The 24875-nt window shown below is 35.5% G+C and overlaps 1 protein-coding gene across 1 annotated transcript; it reads right to left on the reverse strand.

Moving 5' to 3' along the window:
* Positions 1–14645: 14645 nt before the first annotated feature.
* Positions 14646–15490, reverse strand: LOC110923262 (auxin-responsive protein SAUR21). Its single transcript, XM_022167409.2, has one exon. It carries the CDS (start codon positions 15415–15417, stop codon positions 15124–15126), a length of 294 nt encoding a protein of 97 aa, XP_022023101.1. The 5' UTR covers positions 15418–15490; the 3' UTR covers positions 14646–15123.
* Between the last annotated feature and the right edge of the window lie 9385 nt (positions 15491–24875).

Here is a 24875-nt window from a genome sequence, read left to right on the forward strand (position 1 = left end):
ATCTTGGTATAATTGTGTCTAGCCAGCGGAGGACACTTATTATACCCAATGCACTTGATATCCTTTTTCTCTTTTTGTATGCTAATGACGTGATCCAACACATACCGAGAGTTGGAATAGCTATCCAACCTAAGCTGGATTGCCTCATTTTCACACTTAGCACATCCCTTTTTGTTTCCTCGAGCATGGTAATGTAATTATTAATTGCAGTTTGTTTTCTTGAAACATCTTTCTTTAGCTCGGAAAGGTCGTTCTTTAAGGTTTCAATTATGGTTTTAAATTCTTTCATAGTTTTAAGCACCATATTAGCCTCTATGCATTTTGAGAGATCCACAATCTGTTTTTGATTGTGGATAAATGTCAAGTCATACTTACTTTCCAAATCAATCAGTTTAATACATAACTCAACACACTTATCACATTTAGTAAACTTAGAACAAACAAAGTTATCGACACTTACCTAACTGGATTCACCCTCAGACATTAATCCACCTGCCTCAGAATTAACAACCTCCCTCGATGGATATGATATTCGGATCCATCATCGCTTGAACTAGTAACATCTTCATCTGAACTACTTCCATGTCCGAAACTATCATCATCATTTTCCGAGGACTCACCATCGCTGACATTCTTGATAATTTCGGCATAAAACACGGTTCTTGTTTGACCACCGTCCCCCAACTGTATTGTCGGATCACAATCGACAGTAGATTTAGTCCAATGATTGATTTTTGGTGGTGGAAGGTTATTTGACGGTATAGTAGCCTGAAACCAAGATGGCACTAAACCCCTTTGCGTATACGTATTGTCCGTATTTTCATTAGGAATCCAGCCATAAAAATTAGTTGCCATTTTCGGTTTACTTTATGGTGTACTACTGATGCCACCATGCACATTTTCCAAAATACATCTCTGGGTTTTGTGGAGGAGGATTATCTGAGAATGGAAGTCCTTAACACCTTTGAGCCCATGTCGAAGAATGACTTTGTTGTGGGGGGCATGCGTTCTTTGACCAATCCCACAGGTTGGTTGCCATTTAACCGAAATTACTTAACACTCAACTTTCAAACGGACGATTGGATCGCGACCCACTAGATTAAATCAAATCAAATCTAGTACAATAAAAACGATATGGGCTTATGAAAGTCAAATGATAATGGGCCCAATAGATATTGACATGGGCCTGTTGAGAAACTATATAATTGGCCCAAAAAATATTAAGGCTTGTGAATTAATATATAGTATCCAACTTTTATGTCTTCATTCAATAATGGGGCCTCCGTGTTGGATCTGTTCAACCAAAAACCTTTAAAACTCAATGTAATATTTTGTGTGTATTTTCGATGAGAAAACAGAAAACACAAAAACAACCTACAGCGAATAGGTTTAATATTCTGGGGATCGAAATACTATGTTGGGGTGTTAGAAATATAAATTATGCAAATTATAAGGATTGTTTTTTTCAAAATAGAGTGTGGTGGATGGGGATCGAAATAGATATAAAAGGGTGTTCTGGAAGTGTATTTAAAGAAAAATGGGAATTAAAAAGAAATGAGAATAAAATGCATGTTAGTTTCAAAATAGAAGGAAATGGAGGTGTTTCTTTTTTCGGTGTGTTTCATTTTTAGGTGAATTTCGAAGAAAGTGAATTCCTTTAAAAGGACATGGGTTTCAAAAATTTAAAACTAATGAACTTTGAATCCTATTTCAAAAATTTAATTTGTGTTTAGAAAATTTGACTTTGGTGTGTTTAGAAACAATAAAGAAACAAATTATCTTTAGATCAATTTCGAAATAAAATTGTGTTTTCACCAGTACCAAAAAAGAAGAAAGAGGACAAGAGATATAAACTACAAAAAAATAAACCTTCAAAAAAAGTGGAAAAAGGGATAAAAAAACAAGCCAGGCTGAACCACCTGGAACAGAACCTGGGGCTTTCTTTGAATACAGCAACGAATCAATACTGTTGAGATGTCAACCTACATCATATATGGATACTGTGAAAAAAATTTCAAAAGAACAAGTTGACGAGGTGAAAAATATGGGCTTTGGGGCTATTGTAGATATGAATATCAACCATATTTCGACACGTTTGGGATATTGGCTAGCCAGAAACTTTGACGAGATGTTCGATAAGCTAAAAATATGTAAACATCAAATCAGAATTACATCGGACACAGTTTATGAGGTATTTGGAATACCAAAAGGACCTAAGCCAATTGTCATAATAGTCGATAAAAGAAAAGTTAAAAAGGTTGAGAAGATTGAAAAGAGTAAAGAACCCAAAAGTGGAGATAGTGTTATGGATAAATTCATCAGTCAATGGGGGGGGGGGGCAACGCAAAAATTACCCATGGCTAAGAGACGGGGGAGCCTGTTTAGAATCAATTTCCTGGTGTACTCGATGACATTTTTTGCGGAGATTACAAAAGCTACAACTGCAAATGATAGATGTTTGCTGGGGTAGAGGCTGTTGAGGATATACCGCATCTAGATTCGGTGCTCATATCTACTGGACACGTTACGTCATACAAGAGCGGGCTGGAAGAACGCAAAAATACAGTTCGTGGGATCTGTTGCTTTTCTTACGGTATGTTTTACTACATTTGTTAACATATTTATAAGAAGATAAAATAAATACATATTCTAAGTAAAAATCAACTACTTTTTATATTTATACAGCTTCTATACACAAATGAGTACAACATGAGGCTTCAACTGTTCGAGAAAGTCGTGGAGATACCGGTTATTCGTTATATCACATCTACGGAGATTGATAAAGTCAAGGAACATATTTCGGATAACGGACCTCTGTGGACAAATGAAAGTGAAAATGAAAATGAACAGGGTCGTTCAACGGAGGAGTTTACAATACGACCCGTTGACAACACAAAAAGCTACCGAAGAAGAACTGCACGTGCAGTAGAAAACGTAGAAACCGAGGAGGACCTTAACGAGAACACTGATGATATGATGGATTTCAGTTTTGACATCCCGGAACCGTCTCAGTTTAACCTTGTGATGGGAGTTGGGATACAAACACAGAAAATGCTGGACTATTGCAGCACTCCTATTCCACTTTCACCCACCATAGTCTACGGTTCAGACCAGCAACAAAATCGAGCGGTTTCGAACATCAATAAAAAGGTAAGCCCATCAAATACTAATTTCATTTAATCCATTTATTTTAACATTTAGATTGATAGTATTTTAACTTAAAAATATTACAGAATCTGTTGAAAAGAATGAGGATCAATGACAAAAAATACATTGAAATTGTTCAAATTGTTTGAGATATGAACAACTTAGTTTCAGATGCAAAAACCAAGTGTTTTTGGGATTCGGAGATTATGGAGGCCTGTAAGCAGTGGGATGACACACTTCGGAATAATCCAGTTTGTGTACCGCCTGATTCGATTCAAGAGCCTGAAACTGCACCTTCTAATGTTCATCAAAAAGATAAAACAAATGAAGAATGCATAGAGAATGAAGAAGCTCAACAAATAATATCCAATGTTGTGGACACTGTCAAACAAATGGAATCTGAAGGTAAACATGCGATTTCAAATTAACACGTGTGATTTTATATAAACATTGTATTTCCTATACACATGCGATTTCTTAAATACACATGCGATTTCATGCATACAATTGATTTTTGATTTCTTATGCCATGTCATGTATAACATGCGATTTTGATTCTGAGTTATTAAAATTCAATAATTTGTGTCTATAGGGATACTAAAGCCAGATGACGAAGGATTGACAAATACAGATGATGGAGGAGTAACAGACACCCTTATTGCAAATATTCAAACTGTGGAAATGGGTATATACGCTTACAAACCACCAGTCCAAGGTAAAAAAACACTTTATAGTAGAAAAAAATAAAAGAACAAAATCTTATATTTTTTTAACTTAAACGGGCCTTAAGAAAGTGGTGAAACTGAAACCGGGATGGAAGCAGCAGTGAACTTAGCCGAACCTACACAAAAACATCCAGAAAAAGTTCAAGAAATAAATATTTCCACATGTACAACAAATCTACTCAGCTCAAAAAGGATAAACTTTTGACATTTTTTACTAAAAACATTCGAAAACACACTTGTAGATTCTGGGCCAAACAATGAGGATAAATCTAAAACTGAAGTGGAAGCAGTTACTTTAGGAGAAACTACACAGAAAGACCCACAACAAACTGATTCTGGTATTGAAATTGAATAGGAGGCAGAGTGGTATGCCCTGAGGTGACGGCTGAAGAATTGCAATCGGTTGAGTCGCTTTTGAGCCTGGCACCCAGCCTGGTAGTACATAAGGGAAAGAACCCAGGTAGGGGGAAAAAACTCAAAACCAGCTAAAAAACAACCCGCTGCAAAACAAAAAGCCGGTAAAGAAGAAGGTGGAGTACAAAAAAAGGTGGAACCAAAGGGGTGAAATGAACTCCTTTCTAAGACAATAGAAATGGTAAAGCTTCGAAATGAGAAAATGTATGCAGACCTTGGAGAAGCATTTTGTTCCCCTTTCTGCAACAGAGTGGTTAACATGCACGAAGCACTCTTAGATCGTGAGTTGAGTGTAATCCGATATACATTTGCTACATTTGCAGGAATAGAGTAAGTAAAACAATTATATCAACTAAAAACATCTATATATATACTCAAAATATTTAATTATTTAATGTTTGCCTGGCAGAGAAGTATTTTACCGATAAAAAACTGGGGTGTTCACCGTCAAAGGTATCTTCGAAAGTTTCTTCAGAGGTCAGTACGTAGCATCAAACAGAATCGATGCATTTGTGGATGTTCTCAACCTTGAAGAGAAGAAAAGGGATAGAAAATCATCACCATACAGACTCTTCTTGTTTAGCACAATGACGGCATGTTTGTCTAAACATTTTCGCATTTGATATCAAACAAAAACTGCATATTCAGTGATTTGCATACTAAACATAAGCAAATCGCATGTAAACAGTTGAGACATTTCCTGTGATTTCACATTTGTATTCATACTATGAGATTTCGCATACAATATATAAGTAATTCGCATGTGAAATATTTTCAGACATTATTTTGCATGTAATAATTTCGCATGTATAATTACCTTGTAATACATTACTTAACATTTTGCTTGTAATTACTTAACCTACAGTCGGATGCCATGTACAAGGATACTTACACAGACAACTAACGGCTAAACGTATTTTCCTCAAATTTTGAAGACATATTACTGAAATATGTGGTAAAAAAACTTGAATCGGTTGACCTCGTGTTTAGTCCGGTACTTCAAGGTGACCACTTCTATGTCTTGTGCTTCCACTTGAAAACCGGCAAAATTGAGTTGATTGACAAATCAGCAATTGAACAAGGTTTTAAGGATAGATACAAAGGGCTTCCAGACACAGTGATAATACCAAACTTCTTCATATACATGTTATATTTATGTAAAGACACTGACACAATGTAGCTATATTACAGAGAAGGGTACTGGTTTTATACCTATAAAAGGCCATAAAACCAACACCAGCTATAAAAGCACTTGAAGAATCAGAGATAGAAAGAAAAGAGATGGAATGGAGAACACTTACTAATGGTATAGACTGTGGGGTGTTTACAATGCATCATATGGAAACATACAAGGGGAAAACACCGTGGTTGTCTGGGTTTGTGAATTAAAATGAAGTAAACAATAGACAAAATTCACAACTTCGTCTCCTAAGACACAGATATATCAGTAAGATCATTATATCCGAGTACAATTTGGAGCGTCAACGAATAACTAAAGAGACAATTGCTTTCGATAAAAGGTCGGACAAAGAAAGGTATATCAAAGATTTGGATAAAATAATCCCATTGAGGTTGAAAGCATTTATTGGAAAGGAAAAATAGACTTGCTTGATGATGATTTGCTATTGGATTATTGTACTTGTTAAATTACATTTATGTTTTCAAAATCGCATGTTTGAAGTATAAAATCGCATGTTTGACATTTGATTGTTTATAATATGCAATATAGAAAATACACATGCGAAAATAAATCACATGCAATAACACAACATGCTAATTATATGGAACATATAAAACTTGCGGGTTTATTAAATGAAACACTAAAACATAAAAACTACAAAGATACAAAATAAACATACTCATTCAAAAGATGAAAGGTGTTAGTGCATTACGTCTATTGACTTCGTTTTGTATCATGTATTAGAATAGGATAGAACAGGATATCCAGTGCACGAGGTTCGAGAAACGATGTTTAGGTCTTAAGGAAGAGGTTTCGCACATATGGACATGCCATATAAGCGAAACCATAGCAACAGGTTTCGCTCATACGGACATGTCCGTATAAGCGAAACGACTCACCCTATATATAGTGCACTTGTTCATTTATTTGGTATCGCGACCTTCGGAAGTATAACGAAGTGCTGCCAAAATCTGTTCAGGTTGTAATCATTGTTAAATGCAATATAAGAGACAAATATTAGAGTATCAAGCTGTTTACGCGTCTAGTTCTCTGATTCCGCCTTTGAACCGGACTTAAAGCTCTTCTGATCGACTTAGTCGGGTCAAACAACGATCCTACAAAAGGAACTTCATTTTCATGTCCATCGAGCATCTTAATATAGTTATTGCATCCGCCAACTCTTTCAACTGCTTCTCATCTCTCTCACCCAGATCAACCATGAACATAACAGCAATTTCTCGAAGACTACTCACTTGCATCTGAGATAGCAAGTTCACAATTTCTTGTCTTCTCTTCATGTATTCTGTTACACGAGAAATATTGGTTTCCAGCATCTCTTGACATGATCTATCCTCTTGAATTTGTTCTTGAATCCTTTTTCTCAAAGCCTGTTTGATACTTGAGTCAGAAGAGGATGTTGAATGGTCTGCCATTTTTTATAAGATAAGAAATAAGTGGTTTGAGATTGTGATATAAAGAGAAACTCTATATTAAAAACAAAAAACACTGTAAAATTATTGATATGAATTATTGATATCAATTATTGAACTGAATTATTTGATACGAATTATTGAACTGAATTATAGAACACTCTATGCGAAATTACATGTCATTACTTTTATAGCATGCGAAATGTTGTATTTAAACATGCGAAATTGACCTTCTGATCAATAAAACATGCGAAACCACCCTAGTAAACTATCTAAACATCTTAAGACTTTATTGTGTGCGAAATGTTGAACACAAACATGCAAAATTATACTTTTGGTCCAATGTTTAATACATGCAATTTACGATATAACTATACATACGAAACCGATATTATGAAAATTCAACACATGCGATTTGTTAAAATCACCAAATACTACTTGAAACATCTTATCTTCAATCTCATTACAATCTAATAACATGAAAAAACCTTCAAATCAAATAAAAACTCATCCCTCAACCGTAACCGTCTGATAAAAACCCAAAATAAACATCCTAAATGACGAATTGAGCATTTTCCGTATCGACATATGTGTTTTGTATACAAATCAATCAAATCTACTATCGAATTAATACGAATCATAATTAGATAGATGGGTGTGTAACGAACTCGCGTGATCTGCTTGATTGTTGACGGAATTCCCTAATTAGCCCTCGATGATTGAACGGAATGTCTGATATACCTTTATCTAATAAAAATGAATCAGGGACACGTGTATGGCTGTGGGCATCGCGTATATAATGTAGGATTAGGGGATTTGTATTCTACACTTCCTATATATATATATATCCTTCACAACTCATAATTTATCCTACACAACTAGTAATTTATTCTACACTTTGAATTAAGTTGTTTTTTTTAATTTAAAAAAAGTATATATTTTGAAAAGGAGTTACAAATTTAATTTAGTTAGTTATTAAAGGGGAATAATACAAATTAATGATTTATGTAAATTTACCAATATACCCTTATATTAAAATTAAATGCAAATATTAAATGAAGTAAAATGAAGCATTCTTATTGGTTGAAACTTCTTCTTTTTTCTTCTTACAAAAAAATTCTTCTCATTTGAACCTGCCACTATATATATATATATATATATATATATATATATATATATATATATATATATATAGGGTAAGGTTCATTTGAGAACCACCCTTATTGCGAGAACCGCGAGAACTAATGTGAACACAAAATAAAATCTAAAAAAATAAAAAAAGCACTCAATTTTTTTAATATTTAAAAAAAATCGCTATATTTCGTTACCAAAAAAAAAAACTTTTTTTTTTTGAGTAACAGTTATCCATGCACATGTGCATATGTATCATTACTTTGACAAATTCTGTAATACGGTATCAGTAATAGCAATTGCACTTTAATTTACAATACCATCCGTAAAATACTAATTTTTACATTACCAATATTCAAATGCACATGTGGATCATTAGGTATAACCATGATATAACGTGTTTTGGTACAAAAAGTTTGTGATTTTGAATGGAGAAGTAGGCCCATATACATATTTTTTGGTTAGTTGTATCTAGTGGTTGATGGTTTAGTTCTAGTTGTCAATTTATGATTTAATATGTTGATTGGATGGTATAAATGGTGTTTATATACATGTAATAAAGTGAAAATATTGGTAATGGTATTGTATTATGGATGGTGGGAGGTAATGGTATTGTATTATGGATGGTAGGAGGTAATGGTGGTGTATTATGGATGGTATGATAGATGAAAGGGAAAGTGTATTCAAAGTAGTGTACCAAAACACCTTATTTCACGTTGATACATATAGATGCACATGTGCATTTCTAATATTGGTAATGTAAAAAGTAGTGCTGATTCTAGGATCCAGCGAGTTTGACAGAGCTTCGGTCCCAAAACAACGTGCTCGGTGTGTTTATTACGACTAAGAAAGGAGTAGAAGATAGATATGACACCGATCAGTCACTTACAATCTGGTGTCTATTGATTATTCAACGTTTACAGCACCACGAGACCAGTTGGACAACTGGGAACCAAAAGCTTGTCCAAATGGGAACCCCAAGTCCCTATTTATAGACTTCACGTACACTATTTGTTCATCCGATCGGATTGCCATCCGGACGGATGGTCATCCGTCCGGATGGACCTTTACATTATCAAAACATGTCCAATTTTCTCTATTCTATACAATATTCAACACACGCTTTATCTAACTATTCGCACAGTGGCAGGCGTACGAAATATGCACCAACAAGTAGTGTATTACATGTGGTAATGTAAATGAAAGTGCAATTATCTAATATTTGTAATGAATTACGGAATTTGTCAAAGAAATGACAAAAATGCACATGTGCATGTTTTTGTATTATGGATGGAATGATAGATGAAAGAGAAAGTGTATTCAAAGTAGTGTAGCAAAACACCTTATTTCATGTTGATACATATAGATGCACATATGCATTTTTAATATTGTTAATGTAAAAAGTAGTGTATTACACGTGGTAGTGTAAATGAAAGTGCTATTATCAAATATTTGTAATGAATTACAGAATTTGTCAAAGAAATGATACATATGCACATGTGCATGGATAACTCTTACTCGAAATTTTTTTTTTGAAATTTTTTTATTATCAACGAAATATAGCGATTTTTCCAAAAAAAAAATTGGGTGTTTTTTAGATTTTTTTAGGTATTACTATTTGTGTTCACACTGGTTCTCGCGGTTCTCGCAATAAAGGGCGGTTCCTAACGGATCCTTCTCCTATATATATATATATATATATATATATATATATATATATATATATATATATAGAGAGAGAGAGAGAGAGAGAGAGAGAGAGAAACGGGATAAGGAGAAAACGCTCAAAAGTGTGAGAACGGTGAGAACGCATCCTGGCCCAACACGTGTCACGCGGCATAGAGAAGGGCGGAGGGGCTTTTTTTGTCCTTTCATATTTCTTTTTTAAACGCGTGTCACATCATCTTTCCATTTTTTGGCGTTTAATTAACACGCGGCATTTTTATTGTTTTTTAGATCAGGATCATAGTAAATATTTTGGCGTTTTTATTGTTTTTAGATCAGGATACAGGCCTATAATGTAAAAAAAACATTAGTAATTTTGTTGATGTTTATTATATGAAGTGTTGTGCCATGTAGGATACAGGCCTATAATATGACAGGCAATTATGACGTTTTTTAAAAGATAAATAAATTCAATTTATCATGTAGTGGCTTTTAATATAATAAATGTTTGGCAATAATGATACCGTCTCTTCATTTTACTGTTTAGCAATTAATGTTTCGTTCAATTTCATCTGTTAATTAGTGTTGATTTTTCCTGTAATACTTTGTTTGGCGTTTTTTGGCATTTTATATAGCAATATCGTGCTTTGCTAGCATCCGTTCTCACAGTTTTTCACACTATCAGGCGTTTTGGTGTTTGTAGTTTTTGGTGTTTTATACTCAATTTTTTTTTAAATTAGTAGAGAATTAGATAATAAACAACAGAGAATTAGATAACAAACAATAGAAAATGAAAAAATTAAAAATTATAATCTAATTTCTCATCCAAATCTTCACTGTCATCAGTATCTTCTACTTTAACTTTTTTGGCGTTTTGAACCTATTTTTGAATACCTTATGTAGATCCTTATTTTCCTACATAACGCCCGTCTTTAGAGGATGCTTATTTTTTGTGGCATCCTTTATTGTGGGTTGATATATACTTGTTTGATGACATGTTGAAGACCAACGCCTGCTCTAATGTATTGATCCCTTCATGCCATCAATAAATCCATCAAGAACAAAGTGGCATGATGACATATCAGTGTCATCAGTCTCTTTTTCTTGAATATTTGTCCATCTAATTCAGCAAAAGATTATAGAGATACCCAACTCAGAGAAGAATCCATTCAGTGAAACTTCATTCAGAACAATACTCAATATAGAAGAAACGTGGTTCCGCATCTGTGGCTTTTTTAACTATTATTTTGGCGTTTTTAAAGTGAATGATTTCTAGGAAATATGGCGTTGTTTTTGGTTTGTGATCAGTTGATTGTGCAGAGACGTCTCTCTTATAGGATGTTTTTGGCGCGTAGTTTAGGCGGGATTTTATTTATAATAATTGATTTTAATAAAGTAGCCGTCTTTTCAGTTACCGTGTATTTTTACTGTTTTGTTCAGCTTTTTATGAGTTTTTAGGGTCATAGACTTTCCATCTCCCAAGTTTGGCGTTTTATAATGGCTTCAGGTAGTTTTTGGCGTTTTTTTTCCATATTTTAGCTTTTATTAATATTTATGCAAATTACTTTCTTTATAGTTTGGGAGTTTTTGGCGTTTTTACTGCATTATGGCATTTCACATGCATTATGACTGTCTGGCGTTTTATTAATATAATGTATTTTTTATTCTAAGTTGAAAAATACATAATAAACAACAGAAAAAGAAAATTAAAAAATAAAAATAGAAACAATTCATCTTCCAAATCTTCACTGTCATCAGTCTCTTTCTTCTTTGAATCATGTTCACTGGCGGTTTGGCTTTGTCATGCTTGTGTTTTTGTGGCCGTTTGGAAAGACAAAATGACATAAGGTTTTTGTTTGAATATGTATCTTCAAACAACTCATCAGTGTCATTCGTCTTTTCATGCCATTATAATATTCATCAATAACAAAACACAAAAAATGACATAAGTCTGATACCAGCATCTTTTTGTTTATGACTTGTCCATCTCATGCAGCAAAAATGTTATTTGAGTCACAACACCTCAGGGAAGAATGTATTCTCCGAAACATTGGCGTAGAACAATATTTGAATATACAAGAAATGATATTTGCCATTTTTGGCGTTTTACTGAGGAAATAGTGTATCTGAAAGAAACGTCGATTTTTTGGAATCTTTGATGTTTGAGTGTTTTGGCGTTTTCTAAGATGATTGGTATATAGTAAAATATGGCGTTTTTTTTATTAGGTGTGTTTGATGTTTTGGGTATTTTGGCGTTTGTAAGATGAATGGTATATAGTAGAAAATATGGCGTTTCAGGTTCTGGGCGGTGTACTTTTATGTCTAGGATGTTTTTGTTTATATAGGGATGTGTTTTTGTCCGTAATGACGTTTTATCCATTAGTTTGGCATTTTGGTATAGAAGTGTAAAGACCTTTTTACCCTTAATGAAGCGCGTCCATTTAATAGAATTCGTGTTATTTACGAAAACGCCACCGCGCCCATCTAGTCCATAGATTGTTTTGATCGGACGATCCATAAGCGTTCTCACCGTTCTCACACTTTCCACCGTTTTCTCTAAATCCTGACCCTATATCTATATATATATATATATATATATTCAAAAGTGTGAGAAGTGTGAGAAATATTGTGGAGATGACATGTGTCCTCAATCTAAATTAATTCAAAAGGGTAAACAAGTAATTTTCTTATTGATTTAATTAATTGATAACCTCCATAACCGCCACCCTTAATTATAGGAATACGAATTAAGAATTAATCGACGAATTTGTGTCATCTCGTTCATCAGTTCATCAATTATTAATTCTGAAGATCGCAGAATGAAAATTTATATAGTGTTATATAGTGTTACATAGTGTTATATGGTTTTATATAGTGTTTTTTGGTATTATATAATGTTATATAGTGTTATATGATGGATGTATAGTGTTATATGTTGTTATATGATATTATATGGTGTAATATAGTGTTATTTAGAGTTATATAGTTTTATATAGTGTTATATAGTGTTATATTTTTCTGATAGCATGTCTATGATAGATGTATAGTGTTATATATTGTTATATACTGTTATATGGTGTTATATGGTGTTACATAGTGCTATAAGGTGTTATATGGTATTATATACTGTTATATAGAGTTATATGATGGATGTATAGTGTTATATATTTCTTGTAGCAGTTAATATTTCTAGATTTTTTAGAATGTCTGGATTTTAGAATAAGTTTAAAATTGAATCGCTAGAATTTGGGACTGAATCCCTAGAATTTAGGAGAGGTTACCTAATTTGAAACATATACAAAGACACTATTACCCCTACAATTTTCAAATCAGTCCAAATAATTAAAACACAATTTATAATTTGGTCCCTATTGATCTCAACCATTAGATCAAAGATCTAATGGTTTAAACACTTTTTACACTTCTCACACTTTAGACACTTTGTAGTTTGTACACTTCTCACACTTTAGACACTTTGTACACTTATATATAATATTAGAGGCATCTCAAAAAATTCACATACCCTTTTCGAGCTTAAAAAAATGTGCCATTCCATAATGTTTTATTATTATTTAAAAATAAAAATTAAATTAGTATTGAGCTCAATAAACCTAATGCCAATCAGGCTAAATTCTAAACAATATAAAATGATTTGTAAACGGGTCATTTTGGAATTAGTATGTGTTTACTAATTAAAAAAAAAATACATATTGGAGTTTTTTAAATCACGTGCCCTTCAAAATTACGGGCCTTTTGCGAATGTCCTTTCAGCACACCATCAAAGCCACCGCTCTATAATATAAACAATTATATATATAATATGAATAATTTAGAAGGTATTTTCATATTACATATATGTAGTTGTTTATATTACATTTTGTAATGTGGAAGAGTTGTCTACATGCTTGTTCATATTATGTATGTCTAATAAAAGACGTTAGTTATGTTTAATATAAGACGACTATACTTGATAGAAATTGTCTATTTTGTGGTATACTATTTAAAAAAATAATATGGTATAATAATAGTTATAAGAAATTTGGATCGCAAGAGAGAAGAGAAATCCATTTTACTACAATGCCGTTAGATTTTATGGAATGTAATGGCGTACATTGAAATTTGATTTTCGAATTTAAGTATGTTTATTTCACATAATTGAATGAATTTTAAATGGAATCAAATGTATATTTGGTTCCTTATATTATTGTTCAATTCCATTTTTTTTTAAACGAACCACATAAGTAATTGAATTTATATTCCAATTCCATCCATATTGCATTCTCCTTTATTAAACAAACACTACCTTATAGATTCTCACCCAAAACAAAAAATCATTTAACCCAAAAACTTAATACCTAACTAAAGCCACTAATTAAAATATGATGAAATTAAATGGAAGGCTAAAATTTGGTTTATTGGTTTTATATAAGGTTAGAACGATCAACTCCCACGCCATTTAAAGTTACTCCTAAATATAAATCATCAATATACTATAAAATTAAAACCCTCTACCACTTAAAAATGAACACTCTAACTACATAGCTTGACGACATTAAAATACAAGCACTAGGGTATTTAGAATTGGTGTTTAGAATGCATAAGGGGGACGGGGCGCTACGTGGTGGGACGGTGACCACGCGTGGAACTCCGTGGAACACCGCCGTCACCCAACTTCATCACTCGTCAAATTGAAAACGCGTTATAGCCACAACGTGTGAAGATGATGAAGTGATGGGTGTTGTTGAGTGTTGTATTGTTGGGTGTTGTGAGTGATATGCATTTTCACTAAAATCCATCACCAGTGATGGAATAAGCTCGATGATGTGGCGGAACTTGATTGGATGCTGTGAGTGATGAGTGGGTGGTGAGAGTGATGGACGCCCCGCCCACCCTAAGTAATTGGCATTTAGAATACATATCTAATTAGAATTGGTGTTTAGAATGCATAAGTAATTGGCATTTAGAATACATATCTAATGGATTTCCACGTCTAGTATTGAATAGAAACAAGAATACTGATAATATGCACATTAAAATAGATTAACCTTCGGTTCCACAAAGAAAATACACTGAATTAGAAACAATAAATCTAAGCTGGGTATATCCTTTTCTATAATATAAGATCGTGAAGAATTGCAACAAAAGGCAATTCTTCTTAATCACCTAAAGCTGTTGGAACGGGATGCTATGTCTCTCTAAAACGGTGACATAGTTTTCCACATTTCCAAAAAGATTGCAAGGAGAAATAGGCAATCTAGAGGTAGCCAGTGCACGAGGCTACTGCATGTACGGTCCGAGGAGGTGCTCGCCAACTTGAGACTGATGTACACATGTTTATCGTACATTTCTACAAGAGGCTATTTCCACAAGTCGAACCTGTAGTCTCCAAACCACATGGCAGCGACCTTAGCGTTACTTTAAAGTTCACCTCTTAAGTGAGCAATCTTGAAGTGAGATCCATAAATGCGTCTTCTCCACAATGAATGGTTAGGCCTCCCATAGGATGATCAAACCCGAACTCCTCTTCTGATTTACGCAACAAGTCTTGAAATAAAGGTTGTTCCAAAAGGGAAACCGGTACCAATAATCTTGTCTTCTGAATTTCTCCAACATAAATCGGAAGATAGCCTTTGGGTACATCAGAATGGTTTCTATTTCCATGTGAATGCAATTTGCTAAAGTGTTTCGCATTCGAAAACATAGATCGAAGTCGAACGATGCCCATTAATGGATATATTGAGTTGAAATAACACTCAGTTTGCTATTCGATCTGAATTTGAAATCTTGTTTTGGTCAAATATTGATAGACAACTTGTGATTTTAGGATGGAATGATCATCGTATTTATAGAGAGTTTGGATACGATAATAGATATTCGGTTGATAGGGAATCATGTTGCGGGTTCCACCTCATGTGAAAGCTAACATGGCACTGATTCATTAAGATACTCTATTATCTTTCCTTAATAATGTACTGCGCACATCATAAATGTTGAGTACTTTTTATTTTTTGGAGTCACCTTGTAGTTCATGCATCAATATTTGAATATATTGGAAATTATTGGACCATTTATTTTAGTATTCATTCGTACATTATGAATACATTACATTTGGAATAAAGGAATGTGGAGCTCTAAAGAAGATGAACAGTGACCTTCATCCTAATCGATCTTTTTCTGGTTCTGTGTAACAATCCTGTGATTGTGCGGTTAGATTCTTCTCCAACTGTGTGATACGAGCATTGTTAGCGGGGTTTTGGGTCTGATAGTATTTAGGTTTCTGTGAGTAGGTTCCGTGGATTTCCTAGGCTAAGTCCAGATTTTGATTGCTTAGTAGGTCTGTATTGATCGCGGCTATCTTGATAGTTTAGCTAGATCGATACGAATCCTATTAACCTCTTAAAAATCTGCGTGCTTGGTCAAATGGAAAGAAAGGAGGGGGAGATTGAAAACTCTGGCGAGAATACGGACCAACACGTTAAGCATCAAAGTGAAGAACAAGAGAAGGAGAAGGCAATAACTTTCTATATCTCAAACATACATCCTCACATCTCTGATGGTGAGTTATGGACTGAATGTAGAAATTACGGCGAAATCGTAGACGCTTACATAGCGAAGAAACTGGATAAAAGGGGACAACGATTCGGTTTCCTGAGATTTGTGAAGATTATAGACGCCGACAAGATGGTAAAGGCCTTAAACCAGATAAGTTTCTATGGTTGGAGGATTAAGGCAAATGTGGCAAGATTTGTGAAGATTGAGAAAAATCAGAAGGCCAACAGAGGTAAGATATGGGTGAAAAAGCCGGAGTTACAAGCACATAACGAGAACAACAGGCCGGAGGCAAAGGAAAGCACATCTTTGAAAAAGGGGTGACCTGGGCAGGAGTGGTGGCTGGAAAAAGACACAACAGGAGGATGAAAGATGGCTTACCTTCGCGAATGAATCAAAGGCCCATGTAAACTAGAGAGGGAAATCAGTGCTTGGAGAACTTCAAATACTGGAACAACTTAGAGAGGTAAAAACGATGAGGAAGCAATTAGGCCTTAGGGAAGACCAAGTGAGGTACGTTGGGGGTTTGAATGTGATAATAATTTTTTATACAGAGGAAGATATGGAGAACTCGATGGGAAAAGATAAAGAAGTTTGGGAACATTGGTTCAGTAGTCGGAAAAAATGGAACAGGGAGTATATCCCATTTCAAAGAGTAGCATGGCTTAGAATTAGGGGTCTTCCAATGCAATTATGGACTGATAGGGAGTTTAACTGTATTGGTGAAAAGTTTGGTAAAGTTGTATGACCATTAGTTGCAGACAAAAAAGATCTTAGCTTTAACTATGATATGGTCGGTGTCCTGGTAAATCATGGTACAACGATAAATGAGAAAATCACAGTAAGTTGGAAGCATCTCCTGTATGAAGTATGGGTAACGGAGTCTAACCAATTCTGGGATCCTGAAGGGGTATGGTCCCAAAAACCCTGTGCGAGCGCATAGGACCATACCCTAACTTCATTCCAAATAACATCTTAAACAAAACCTTGCGCGACTGCGCAGTGGTTCCAAACAAGATTTGGAAGAAAACGGTCTTCAATAACCATGCACCGGAGGAAAAGAGAGACAAACACTCAACAAACACACTTACGCGGGCTCGCGCAAGGGCACAGTTAAGCTTAAAGAGTAAAACCTAAACATCTTTGCGCGCCTAAAGTCAAGGAACAAAAGGAATCTTTTCTGTTACAATAGAATAGACACGTGGCAAAGGCATAAAGGTTTACAGCTGTAGATCTTCTAGAAGGACTTAAGTGCTCATCGTGCATAGCCATTCAGTTACAACTGACTGTGACGTGGCACAATCGTGGACGCCCATCTAGATCACGATGATGGCACTCACTTGAAGGAAGATCTACACAAAACCACTTTCCATGTGGCATCTCCCCAGCCGTTAATCAAGCTCACAATCCGTGTGCATGGATGTGAAGTTAACTATTAACGGAAAGTAGAATAACCCCTAACGGAAAAGTGCTTTCCGTTACTCTCTCCATTACACCATTTTCCCGCCAAAAACCGTTTATAAATAAGGTGCTGCAGGTATGATCACACAAGTTACTTTTCACTTACTCTCACTTTTACTACTTCATCTTCTTCCTTGAGATCACTGTACTTATTCTCACGCCGGAGGGTGGTCATGGAGAGTGTAACAACTCTCACTAAAACCAATACTTAGTATGTTAGTTGTCTCTTAAGAAAACCCTAATTGAGAAACCCAAGTAATTCTGCATAAACCCTAAAATTTTCAGAATCATCAGAATCAGGATCAGGGCCCCTAAAACTCAGGGGGGTAAAACCCTAGTTACGATTATCTTAATAACTATCTGTCGAATTCGAATTTTAAGAAACCGTCGACTCAGCAAAGCTACATGCACGAAGGGCTACCCTATGGAGTAGGGTGTCCCCTCGCGTCACGCGACGCCCATAGGGGTACCCCTCGCGTCACGCGAGGGGACTCAAAATTCGTGTATAAATAGAGGGCATCCGCAATTGAAATTTGGCACAAAAACGACGTTAAAACTCAAATTACACACGAAGATATCGCCTGTATACTGCACAAACACACACAATTCACGAATCGCTGCCGCAATCAGGGTAATAACTCGATCGCTATTACGATTCAACGTCCAATCGATTGTAACTATCCAACGATTGTTTAAGTGCTGCTCAAATTGAGTTTATACTTTGTTATTCATCGTGATTTCGACTTGAATGTTTGAGTGCTGTTCGAACTCGGACTATACTCTGTCATTCGTTGTGAATCCGTTGAATTATTAAGTATTGCACCTTATTAATCGTTGTGAGGGTTTAATCTCGTGAATTGCCGTAACTGCTGTATTAGTTACTAACCCGTTTGTGTGTGTGCATTGTTATTTAAATTAGGTTAATCAATGCTAATCAGTAGGCTTATACTCTGCTCGTTAAATCTGCAATGAGAGTCATTCTCTTTTTATCAACTGTTTTACAAAACTCCAAATTATTTTCAAAGTTATAATTAAAGGGATTAAGTCTATGTAATCACCAAATTACAGCCGATATGTGGGGTTTTGTATACATTACTTGATAACCGTCACTATTGGACAACGAGTTAGCCAATGAGTGATATGACCATAGTCACAGACACCATCGGGCAAAGAGGCTACCGATGGATGTTCGAGTGACAAGTACTGTGGGTAGTTGGTTTGATATCAGAAACATTGTAATCGCTCTTAATACTGTAATTTATAAACTAATGTGTTATTTTTAGTAAACTCAATGATTCACTCAGTATTTCCCCGCTGAGAAACCTTTTTCCAACATGTTTCAGGTGATCTATTGTGATCCAAGAAAAGTGTCGTGAAGCACTACAAGCTCAAAGAAGTGGCTCAATGTAAATAAATAAAGAAACATGTTTTGTAAAATAAAGATTTCCCAGTGAAATCACCTTATTGTAAATTACAAGGTTTTATCCCTAAATTATGTAAACGGGCAGTTTTAATATTAAAAGATCTTGTTTTAAAAAGACTTCCGCCGTCACTTAAATTAATACCATGGGATTTCTTGCCTTGCGGCTCTGGACCAGGTCAAACCGGGGCCGAGGGCCGTGACAGGAAAAAGGTGGTATCAGAGCCACTGATTTAAGCTTACTATTGATTTTAGCCTATTAAAGTAATTGAAAAATACTTAGGAATTTAATTGCCATTCTGTGAATATATGTTTTATTAACTGATTAATTGTTAAGTTACAGTATGTGTAAACAAAAGCTTCTGCTATCTACCACAAATTAGATACTGCACCCACAGAAAAATGAACCTCTTCCTCCAAATACCCAGTAGATCTGAAAGAAGGGATTTTTGTCCGGAAAGAACAATATGAAAATCCTCTTACCCCAGAGAAAAGAAATTCGATTATTAGAAAAGGCCAGAAACCCCAAGTCAAGAAAGTGAGGTTTAATCCGGAAATCCAGAATTAGGCAATAGTCCACCTTGGGAAGACAAATTAGATGAAAAATGGGCAAATCTTTATATGCTAGCTACTGTAGCAGAGAATGCAAACCTCTAAACTACCAATAAGCCTAGTCTAGTAGAAAATTACTACCCAGTAAATAAATAAATAAATCCTAGTGTGTTCTCTTTCCTGTTGTCTCTTGTACAAATTAGTATGCAATAAAACTTCAAAGTTTATTTGTAAAACTTTGTTCCAAAGTTTTAACTTAGCATTTTTGTGCATATATGCTATACAGCATGAGTGAGATATCGGAAGCATTTCAGAATCTCAACCTCTACCCAGTACCAATTGAAGTCTCCCATGACTTTACTGGTTATGTTGCTGACATAGAGGAACCTCTGGAATTCCAAGCTCCACCGCTGGAAAAAGCAAAACCTAAAAAGAGAAGAAGATATGTAGGATGGAGGAAAGTGCGCAGGAGAAAGCCAGCCACTAGGAAACTCCCCAAAGTAGAAAACCCTATAGACAAGGGAAAAGGAATCGAAACCGGAGAGAGTTCTAAGCCAGCAGAGATAGAAATAAGAGAAAATCCTAAACAAAAAGGAATAGAAATTGGAGAGAGCTCTAGACAACCTGAAGAAATCACATTTCAAGACGAAATAGACCGTCTATTGGCAAATTGTGATGTCATCGAACCTATCAACAACAATCTATACCCTTACCCGGCCGAAATCCAACTTCCCGTAAATTTAGAACCAGCTATTCCAGACCCACTAATCCACACTCGACCTTTAGGCCAAATGGAAGAATGGTGGACGAATGACTGGCAATTCCAAAACATGATTAATAGTCCTTATTCCTTCCTCCCACATTTTGATCTAGAACCTATCCCCAATCCTCCAATGAGCAACGAAAACTTAGCCGAACTTCGTCAGTTCGGTGAAGAGCTGATAGGTACAGGGAATAGGATCCGGGAAATGGGGGAACAAATCTCCTGGAAATACGACGAAAGGGAGCGTCGCTACTAAACTGCCAGTTGACCAAAGAATAGTGGGGTTGGGAAGAATGTCTGTATAATAACAGTAGTAGAAAAATATAACTCTGTAAAATGGGAAATAAAACATTGTAAGATAAACAGTGTGTATGGATGCCTATATAATCTATAAAACAAAATAGAAGTCGAAACATCGACAATTTTGGCTATATATATGTGTGTTGTGAAAAAGATTTATGTGATTACTTGCCATTGTTTTATTTACAATCATTTGATACTAATAGTTATATCTATAATAATTATCAGATGGAAAACGCTAGTAATGAACCAGTTAATGAAGGGAATCAATCTGAGCAAAATCAGGAAAACCAATATATGACTAGAAAAGATATTGAAAATATCATCACTCAAGGGATAGCTAATGCTATTCCTGCAATCATGGCTGCTGCTCAGAAACCTGTTGAACCACAACATATCATTCCTAGTAAACGTACTCAGGAAGACAATTTTAGTCATAGTGTAAATGGAGGCGGCAATCATGATAATAATAATCCACGACAGGCCCCACTTCTTAAGAAAATGAAAGCTGCAACGCCTGGTTGCACTTACAAAGAATTCCTTGCCTGTAAACCAGCAGAATTTGTAGGTAATGAAGGGGCAACTGCAACACTGCGTTGGTTAGAGAAAACCGAAGCAGTAATTGCAATAAGTAAGTGTGCCGAAGAAGATCAAGTCATGTATGCTTCAAATTTGTTCAAAGAAGGGGCGCTAGAGTGGTGGAACACAGTATTACAAGCAAAAGAAAGATGGATCGATGAGAATGTGTATCGACTATAGGGAACTAAATAAAGTTACAATTAAGAATCGATACCCATTACCTAGGATTGACGATCTTTTTGATCAACTTCAAGGCGCTAGGTATTTTTCTAAGATAGACTTAAGATCCGGATATCACCGGCTGAAAGTACAAGAAGAAGACATACCTAAAACTGCTTTCAGAATTAGGTATGGCCATTATGAGTTTACACTCATGCCCTTTGGACTAACAAATGCCCCAGCAGCATTTATGGACATGATGAATCGGATCTGTAAACCATACTTGGATAAATTTGTAATCGTATTCATCGACGATATACTTATTTATTCCAAAGGTCAGGAAGAACGTGGTAAGCACCTGCATGCACTCTTAACTTTATTAAGAATGGAAAAGCTTTATGCCAAATTCTCGAAGTGTGAATTCTGGTTGCAAGAAGTGCAATTTTTAGGTCACATGGTGAATCATGAAGGAATTCACGTAGATCCTGCTAAAATAGAAGCAATCACCAAATGGAAGGTCCCGTAAACAGTTATGGAAATTAGAAGTTTTCTAGGCTTAGCTGGATACAACAGACGATTTATTAAAGATTTCTCTAAGATAGCTGTACCTTTGACTAAGTTGACCTGTAAAGCTGTTAAGTTTGAATGGGGACCTAGACAAGAAGAAGCTTTTAAGATTTTAAAGCACAGATTAACGAATGCTCCAATTTTAGCCTTACTAGAAGGAACAGAAGATTTTGAAGTATATTGTGATGCTTCAAAATTAGGATTCGGATGTGTGTTGATGCAACGCAAAAAGGTAATTGCGTATGCCTCCAGGCAGTTGAAAAAGCACGAAGGAAATTATACTACTCATGACTTAGAATTAGGAGCCATAATTTTTGCCCTTAAGATCTGGAGACATTATCTGTATGGAAGTAAGTTTACTGTTTATACAGATCATAAAAGTTTAAGGTACATATTTGGGCAAAAATAATTAAACATGAGGCAAAGAAGATGGATGGAAATCCTAAGTGAATACGACTGTGATATTCAATATCACGAAGGAAAGGCAAACGTAGTACCAGATGCCTTAAGTCGTAAATATCATGAAAAGCAAAAGCGAGTCTGTGCTCTTAGGTTAAATCTACAATTAGATTTAATGGAACAATTGAAAAATGTACAAGCTACAGCAATCAAGGACGATGCTGAAGGAATGAAAGGTTATGTAAAAGAACTAGAGCAAGGAAATGATGGAAGTTGGAGATTCCACAGGAAAAGAATTTGGGTACCTAAGCAGGGAGAATTAAGAAATAAGATTTTAGAAGAAGCTCATAAATCTCGGTATACCGTACACCCAGGAAACAATAAGATGTACCAAGATTTAAGAAACAATTTCTGGTGGATAGGAATGAAAAAGGATGTAGCTGAATACGTATCTAAATGTCTTATTTGTTCACAAGTTAAGGCCGAACACCAGAAACCTTCAGGACTACTACAACAGTTGGAAATGCCTGTATGGAAATGGGAACTTATAACAATGGATTTTGTTACTAAGTTACCCAAAACCAGAAAAGGTAATGATGCAATTTGGGTAATTGTGGATCGATTAACCAAATCAGCTCATTTTCTACCAATGAAGGAAACCTTTAGCATGGAAAGGCAAGCCAAGTTGTACGTAGATGAAGTAGTATCTTTACATGGAGTCCCACTCTCCATTGTATCAGACAGGGATAGTCGTTTCACTTCCCATTTCTGGACTAGTTTCCAGGAAGCAATGGGAACCCGACTCAATTTAAGTACTGCATATCATCCTCAAACAGACGGACAAAGTGAAAGGACGATCCAAACCTTGGAAGACATGCTCCGAGCATGTGTAATTGATTTTGGTGGTAATTGGGATAACCACTTACCCTTAATTGAATTCTCCTATAACAATAGTTATCATTCAAGCATCGAAACTGCTCCATTCGAAGCACTGTACGGACGCAAGTGCAGAACTCCAGTTTGTTGGGCAGAAATAGGAGAAAGTCAATTATCAGGTCCAGAAATTGTACAAGAAACCACAGACAAGATAACGCAAATCAAGGAAAGACTGAAGACGGCTAGAGATCGCCAGAAAAGCTATGCAGACAATCGCCGCAAGCCACTAGAGTTTCAGGTAGGAGATAAAGTACTCTTGAAAGTTTCTCCTTGGAAAGGAGTAGTACGATTCGGTAAGAAAGGAAAACTGAGTCCAAGATACGTAGGACCATTTCTAGCAATGCAACGAATAGGACCAGTTGCTTATCGTATACAACTATCCGAAGAACTAGCTGGAGTACATGATGTATTTCATGTATCCAACCTCAAGAAATGTTTAGCAGACGAATCCCTGGTAGTACCTCTTCAAGATGTAGAGGTAAATGAAAAGCTGAAATTCGTAGAGAAACCGCTACAGATAGAAGACAGGAAAGTCAAATTTCTCAAGCAGAAACGACTAGTATTAGTCAAAGTCAAATGGAATTCCAAGAGAGGACCAGAATACACTTGGGAGCTGGAATCAGAAATGAAGCAAAAATACCCTCATCTATTCCAGTAAATCTCGAGGACGAGATTTTTTATTAAAGTGGGGAGGATGTAACAACTCTCACTAAAACCAATACTTAGTATGTTAATTGTCTCTTAAGAAAACCCTAATTGAGAAACCCAAGTAATTCTGCATAAACCCTAAAATTTTCAGAATCATCAGAATCAGGATCAGGGCCCCTAAAACTCAGGGGGGGTAAAACCCTAGTTACGATTATCTTAATAACTATCTGTCGAATTCGAATTTTAAGAAACCGTCGACTCAGCAAAGCTACATGCACGAAGGGCTACCCTATGGAGTAGGGTGACCCCTCGCGTCACGCGACGCCCATAGGGGTACCCCTCGCGTCACGCGAGGGGGGTCAAAATTCGTGTATAAATAGAGGGCATTGGCAATTGAAATTTGGCACAAAAACGACGTTAAAACTCAAATTACACACGGAGATATCGCATGTATACTGCACAAACACACACGATTCACGAATCGCTGCCGCAATTAGGGTAATAACTCGATCGCTATTACGATTCAACGTCCGATCGATTGTAACTATCCAACGATTGTTTAAGTGCTGCTCAAATTGAGTTTATACTTTGTTATTCATCGTGATTTCGACTTGAATGTTTGAGTGCTGTTCGAACTCGGACTATACTCTGTCATTTGTTGTGAATCCGTTGAATTATTAAGCATTGCACCTTATTAATCGTTGTGAGGGTTTAATCTCGTGAATTGTCGTAACTGCTGTATTAGTTACTAACCCGTTTGTGTGTGCATTGTTATTTAAATTAGGTTAATCAAGGCTAATCAGTAGGCTTATACTCTGCTTGTTAAATCTGCAATGTGAGTCATTCTCTT

This window comes from Helianthus annuus, chromosome 17, assembly GCF_002127325.2.
Source record: "Helianthus annuus cultivar XRQ/B chromosome 17, HanXRQr2.0-SUNRISE, whole genome shotgun sequence".
NCBI lineage: Eukaryota > Viridiplantae > Streptophyta > Magnoliopsida > Asterales > Asteraceae > Helianthus > Helianthus annuus.